The sequence below is a fragment of the Octopus bimaculoides genome, chromosome 4 (assembly GCF_001194135.2).
Source record: "Octopus bimaculoides isolate UCB-OBI-ISO-001 chromosome 4, ASM119413v2, whole genome shotgun sequence".
In the NCBI taxonomy this organism is placed as follows: Eukaryota; Metazoa; Mollusca; class Cephalopoda; order Octopoda; family Octopodidae; genus Octopus; species Octopus bimaculoides.
Window position 1 is genome coordinate 47303507 of NC_068984.1, and position 7598 is coordinate 47311104.

The following is a 7598-nucleotide window of genomic DNA, read 5'->3' on the forward strand; positions in this document are numbered from 1 at the left end:
TGTACTGATCAAACTATCAGGTTGTTATATACCTCTGGTCAAAATGTGCTTCCAGATTTTTCTTGATTACACTCTTCTTTATATATGCTTGTGGATGCATATATATATATATATGATTTTACTTAATTTTATAGGCATTTTTTTCTGTTTATACTATTACTTTCTTTTGTTACCTTATCATTTGATGGAAGATTTGTTTGGGCTGATGTAACTTTGATCTGCAATACTTGATCCTTAGAAACGCAATTTATTCTGACAAAACGCACTGCATTATCCAGTTGTATCAACTAAATACAAACTGATCTATTCAGTCAATATATCTTATCATTCTGCTTCATATTTATTTTAATGTATGTATTAATTTCATCTATCTATCAGTTTACATCTACAGATTTATAGGTCAAACTTTGTATTTAAATAGTAATTTGCATTCACTAATAACACTTCCAAGCATTCAAGTTTGGTCTCTGGTTTGAAAATATCTTTCTTTCACTTATTTCAGAGGTCCTGAAAAAGATAAAAGGTCATGTTTACTATCTTTCCTTCCCTGACTAAATGAAATAAAAGAAAAAAGAAAAAAAACTATTATAATTGATATCAGAATGTAATTGACATTATCTTCAACGTTAATTTCACTTGAGCTAGTGAGAAAATTATAACATGGTTGTTTGAACTGCTAGAAATAGACCAGATCTCTTAGAAATTACAACCCACTGTTTTAAAAAGAGAAACTATACATTGAATAATATATAATGAACTACTAGAAAAGTAGTAAAGCAAGACAGCTACAGCTGGAGTGCCTTTTGTCATATATTTGCTCAACCTTGTCTAAGATGGTGCTCAACATACAATATCATTAACTTCAAATCACCAATATCACTGTATCAGTTTACACTCTCAAAAAAGGCTACTATTGTTGACTAACAGCCAATCACTTCTATCATATTTCATGCAACATGCTAACTATTATTCATACACCATGTGTGACAATATTATATTGTTAAAATATCACAATTGCTTTTCCTATCCTTTTGCAGTATCGTCTTCCCTTGAATTAAACCCTGCCCTTTTTACAACTGTTGTCCAGCAAACATATGTTACTTCTAACTGGTAAGTTTTCATTAAACTTTATTGATATACATATATATATAAATTTAAATAATAAGGATGTCAAATTGAATATTAATTTGATTAATATCAATTTAAAACCAGTGGCCTAGCAAATTGAAAAATCTGACGATTCAGAAAAATTACATTACATACATATAAGAAGGATGACCACTAAGTGAACATCCTTTTTGCTAGAAGAAGACCACCTGCGGTCTGACCACTAAGAAAAGATTGTTCTCAAGAAAATTCAGCAAACATCATTTATTCTATGTCCATTTTTCCCATGCTAACATATGTTTTACAAATACTTGTTATTGAGCTGTTGCTTTTCCTTTTGCTAACCCTTATCTATTTTCCAAGAAGAAATATTTATTATTCCACTTGTCTATACATTGGGTGCATTTTTTCATGTCACTAACATTATAGAGGTTATCTAGCCATCACCAAGACTCAAAACCTTCTCAAGCCCCATATTGTCCCTGTATGAATCGATTACCAATCAGTTTCAGTGTACTGTGTGTTTTTTGTAGCATCAATGCTGTTGGGAATCACCTTGTTGCCGAAATAAAAGAGAGTATGTCATAATAGAAAAGAACAGAATTATTGTGAGACAGTGTTAATAGAGAGAATAAGAGAAGGAATACTATTGGAGTTGGAGTAGAAGAGAGGAGGAGGGAAAGAGTAATGTTAGGGTTAGTGTGAAAGAGAGGGAGCTGAGTCCACAATGGTAAAGATAACGGGTTGAATTGGGTAAGATGGAATCAATGATGGGGTGTGTCAGTGTGTCTGTCAAAGCCTGTTAGGGTATGAATGCAAAGGTAAAAGTACTCAATTCATATAATAGAGTCCTTTCATTTGTTCAAAGCTAATGATTCAACCCATCACTACTCAGTGTTTTATTTTTGTTTGTGGGTGTTCATTGATGTAACAAAGAGAAAATATTTTTAACGCTTGTGTGATCACACAGGAGCGAGGAGGATGATATACTAACAGAGGGAAGAATCCTGTTTTGAATGTGGGTGAGATGACTTTGTTGAAACAGTTACTAATACAGTTGGATGCCTTTCCAATTGCTAGCAACTAATTAACGAATTGGTGAATGGAATCTATTTACTATCAAGATTGTAAACTGGACAAAACAGAGTTATCTACCTTATTTGGGTAGTAAGGCAAAGCGACTGCTTAGAGAATGGACTTCTTATGACTCCTTCCTTTTCACTTACCACATAAGTAATACTTATATCTTTATTCTTTTATTCGCTTCAGTCATCAAATTGTGGCAATGCTGGAGCACCACCTTGAGGTGATTAATCAATCAAATCAAACCCAGTACTAATTTCTAAGATTGGTATTTATTCAGTTTTGCTAAGTTACAGCAATACAAACTAATACTAGTTGTTAAGTTGTGACAAGCTTCTGAAAAGTTGCCATGTACCAGCCTCACTCACAAAGCATTGGTCAGCATAGTGATATCATTGAAGAAACTTTGCTCAAGGTGTCACACTGAAGGGCAGAACCTAAAACTAAAACTACATGGTTGTTGTAAAGTGAACTTCTTAATCACACTGTTAGCCTTGTTTGCACATTTGTATTAAAAATTCTAAAACTCGTAACAAAAAAAAATGACTGAAAGCCTTGAACAGATCAATGGCCCACAAATATTTCAAATATCAAAAGTTCTTAGAGACCTACAAAAGGTTGAGTTGGAGAGAGATAGTGTTACCCTACATTATATATTTATATATGCATATATAGATAATATTTAAAATGTAATATTGAATATTTAAGGTTGATTTCTATGGATCATTCTGTTTGGCCAGTCTGTTAATACAAATACTCATCTCACTCATTTATTCTATGTCCATTTTACCCATGCTAACATATGTTTTACAAATACTTGTTATTGAGCTGTTGCTTTTCCTTTTGCTAACCCTTATCTGTTTTCCAAGAAGAAATTGTTTTTATTCCACTTGTCTATATATTACTAGATTTATAAATGATTTCTCACATTTATATCTCTTCAGTAAATATACACCTGTCCAGTCTTCAGAAAGAAAACCTCACAAATGCAAGACCTGTCAGGAATCATTCTCAGAACTGTCTTTTTTACAAGAACACAAGAAAACACATCAAACGGAAAAGCAGTTTAGTTGTGCAACCTGCAATAAGAAATTTACACACAGCCATCAACTTGAGCTACACAAACGAATACACTCAGGGGAACAACCATTCCTTTGCAGTTTCTGTGGCAAGAAATTTACTTTCAGGAGTACTTTGAAATGCCATGAAAGGACTCATACTGGGGAGAAACCATACAACTGTGACATTTGCGGCATTAATTTTTCTCAGCCAAGCATTCTTTCAACTCACAAACGAACACATGCTAGTGAAACAGAATACAAATGTAAGATTTGTGCTAAGAACTTTACCAGTAAAAGTAGTCTTCAGAGTCATGCTGTTACACATACAGGTGTGAAGCGATTCCAGTGTGATACTTGTAACAAGAAGTTTGGCATTTTGTGCAATTTGAAAAGACATATGCGCACCCACAAAGGGGAGAAACCATTTCATTGTGAAATTTGTGGTAAAAACTTTACTCAGAGTAACAGTCTTCAGGAACACAAGAGACGACATACTGGAGAGAAACCGTTTCTTTGCAATTATTGCACCAAGTGTTTTGCACGCAAAAGAGACCTTATACAACATGAAAGAACTCACACAGGTGAAAAACCATATTCATGTAGCACATGTGGTAAAAGCTTTTCTCAGGTTACTTTACTAAAAACACATGAAAGAATGCACACCGGAGTGAAACCTTTTAACTGTGATCTATGTGGCAAAAGCTTTACCCAACAAAGCAATTTGCGGGTACACAAGATTAGCCACTTGGAGAAGAAGCAATATCATTGTGACATATGTGGTAAAGATTTCTCTCAGTCAAGCAGTCTTCAGCAGCACAAGATTCGACATAATGGCCAGCAACCTTTCCACTGTGATATCTGCGGTAAGAACTTTAATGTCAGAGGTAACTTGCAGAGACATAGCAGAATACACAGAGGTGAGAAGCCATTCCATTGTGATATATGTAATAAATATTTCTCTCAAAGTAACAGCCTTCGTGAACATCAAAGAAGACACTACAGAGAGAAACCTTTTTCCTGTGATTTATGTCAGCAACAGTTTTTTGTGAAAAGTGCTTTAACAGCACACCAGAAAAACTGTAGTAACAAACATGTAATTCTGTGCCTTATTGTTGGCAATTAATTTTTTTCTGAAAAAAACTTTAGTTGGTAGGTTTAAAGTAGCTTACTTACAGAAGAAAGTTAGTGAGAGCCTCTGGTAATTTTACTCAACAGTTAAGACAGTACGGAGGGTAGATTTCCTTTTTAAGGTTAGGAAATACTTTCCTTAGAGTAGTTCTTATTTATGAAGTGCAAATATGACTGAAGTACAGTATTCTTATATCTGAAGATGTACACCCATGAATAACAATCACACAACTACACAGTTCATCCAAGTAACTTTCCTCGAAGAAAAGCAAGCCTTCACTCATTAAAATACTACAAGCACTGACCTATGTCTTTTCTCCTTAATTTTTGCACCATTACTGTAACAGTATACTCCTCCAAAAATTACAGGAATGCCCTACAAGGCCTTCTCTTACCTCTCCTGTGCCCATGCATCTTCATTAGACTCCACAAGATGAAAGACCCATTTGTAGTTGCTCAACCTGCTGAACAAATAGCAACTCTTTTGGTTTCAAAGCGAAGAACTCTTAAATATCAGTGTCGACCTCCTCCAGGCTTGCGAAAGTTATGCCCCACAAATGATTCTGTAAACTACGTCATCATTTTTACAACCACTTTTCTGGAGCGGTCATGACAGATCTGGCCTGTACCCCTCTGCCAACTGTCTTTTAGAAATTCCCATTTGTTTTCTATCACTTCCTGCTTCCGATCTTATGTATCAGATAATACTTCACTGAACCTAAATCTGGTTGAGGTCCTTTCAGTTTCCATATCTTCTCTCCCCATATTGTTATATCAGTTTATGGATACAGTGTCACTGCTTCCATATAGCTCTTACTCTGAAGTTGCAATTCGTTAATCTATGATGCAGCAGCATTTCACTTGTCTTTATGTTCTAAATTCCACCGAGGTCAACTTTACCTTTCATCCCTTTGGAGTTGATGAAATAAGTACCAGCTGATGTAATTAACTTATTTCCTTCCCCTGAACTTGTTGGCCCTGTGTCAAAATTTGAAGCCAATATTTACCTGTTTAGTAATTGATCAGGAGGCTGGATGGTTTTCTGAACTAAGTTAGTGAAGTATAAATTTCTTTCGAAATGTTTCATCTCTTAGATAAGGTTAACAGTCTGAAAAACTAAAATCTTCTTAATTTATTTCAAATACAAAACTTTTTAACAAACCTTGTATGCTGATTTTAAGCAAGTCTACTTGCTCCACCCTGGTTAGCAGAATTCAGTTCCTGCTTATAATTCCCAGCTGAATGGCTTGAAGGGAAAACAGCAGTTAATACCTGTATCAAAAATAAAACGAAAATCATTCCACATCCCAAACTCACATTCCAAACTATATAAATACAAAAGACAAAATAACTGAAAATCTTTGGATTGTTAACAGTTTCAAATTTGTAGACGTTAAAGGTTGCATTTCTCAATCTATGAAACCAGGTTTGGAGATCAGTGAATTTTGAGTACTATGATAAAGACTTATTTTTACAGTTTACAAAAAGAATGAACAATGACTTTTTTTTTTTTTACATCAAACATTAAAAATGGTCTTCATCGTCTTCATATTTCTTGAAAGTCAGTGCTCAAGATACTTTACAGAGCCTTCAAGATTGGGTGGGGCCTGGCTTAAATACTTGCTACAGATTGGACTCTGTTAGGAGTATCCAAGATGTTAAACTAGGCAAGAGATGAAGTTTACCACCTGAGTACACCATGAAGAGATTTGAACTTGCACTGACACACATGGATACATAGATATGTATGTACATGCCTATGTGTATTTATATATAAGCCCCATACAGTTTCTGCATATCAATACCATTCACAAAACATTGGTTATGTCAAGGCTACAGCAGAAGGCATTTGCCCAGAGTACCACACAGTGAGATAGAACTCAAGACTTCCGGTACAATAAAGCAAACGCTGTATCCACTGAGCTAAACCTGCATCTGACAGGATCTGAACTTGGGTTGAGAAACTATAAAACCTGACAGTATTTATTGTAAGGTTTCCCTACATCTAGCATGTAATTTAAAAGGTTCATAACATTGCATTGCTCAAACTAAACAGTGATAAGTCAGAGAGGGAGTCTCTATGTAGGCATTACACCTACTAGAAAGAGCAGTAAAACAAGAATGGCTGATCAACTCTACAACACATTTTATCATAGATCTGGTCGTTTGGAGCTAATATGTATTTAAACAAAAGTAGCAGCAACATACTGTAAAAGCTAATGAATTTCACGTTCACTAATTTTATGCCAAATTTAATGGCCAAGCGTATTACATTGTGTGCAGGTTATGTGATCCGTGAGATGAATAAAAATATTTTTTTTTAAATCTTTGCTTTGGATGAAGCCTGTATTTCATAACTCTCTCTTCCTCTCTCCTTCTCTCTCTCTCTCTCTCTCTCTCATTGCAATCCTTCAGCTACACGCCTTTTCGTAAAGGGAAGCAACTTTCAAATACAATATTTGAAGTGTAAGGGACAATATTACGAGATATGGACGGGAGATAACTAGTGCACTTATGTCTTCTAAGGGTATATCATTTGATTATTAATCTGTTTTCAGTGTACAGTGAAAGCCGCTTATTTTGGGGAAATTGATCCTTTTAAAAAACTGATTGATGCATTAAGAAAAGTATATAAAAGTATTATAAATGTGTTTGGGACCCATTTTCATTATCACTGCTTGGTAACATCCCTGATTACAATCAGCGGCCTCAAAATGTTTGCGTTTTACACAACCAGAAGCATTTTCTCTAAATTAGTGGATCATGATGGGGCTTAAAAGTAAACAGCTTATAATTGTTTCAAATTCTGGCCAATTTGAAGGAAAGGGGGTTGTTAATTACATCAACCACAGTACTTGACTAGCACCTTATTTTATCGAATGATGAAATGCCGATTAGCATTTTGTCCGATGCACTAACGATACTGTTTGCCCCGTCGCATTTGAACTGTTTATTACAATGAATGAAGAACACAAACTGGAACGCCTTGCCTGTGTTTGTAAAGAAGGCCAAGTCTACCAAACACGAATAGCAACATGATGCAGTGACTCGGAAAACTTGTGATTCATATTCTCAACCAACTTTTCTGCCCTATATTCATGGGAGAATCGTGAGGGTTGAGTCTTAAGGTACCTCCTTCGTAAGATTCTATCTGAAGCCACCGCCATTACACTTTACAGCTGGATTCTCAAAAATTATCAACAGACTATGGATATTATC

At 35.0% G+C, this 7598-nt stretch overlaps 1 protein-coding gene across 1 annotated transcript; it reads left to right on the plus strand.

The window, feature by feature from the left end:
• The first annotated feature begins 575 nt into the window (after window positions 1-575).
• On the plus strand, window positions 576-4683 carry LOC106884510 (zinc finger protein OZF). Its single transcript, XM_014935930.2, has 2 exons — window positions 576-1110; window positions 3135-4683. Exons 1-2 carry the CDS (start codon window positions 950-952, stop codon window positions 4372-4374), a joined length of 1401 nt encoding a protein of 466 aa, XP_014791416.1. The 5' UTR covers window positions 576-949; the 3' UTR covers window positions 4375-4683.
• Window positions 4684-7598: the final 2915 nt, after the last annotated feature.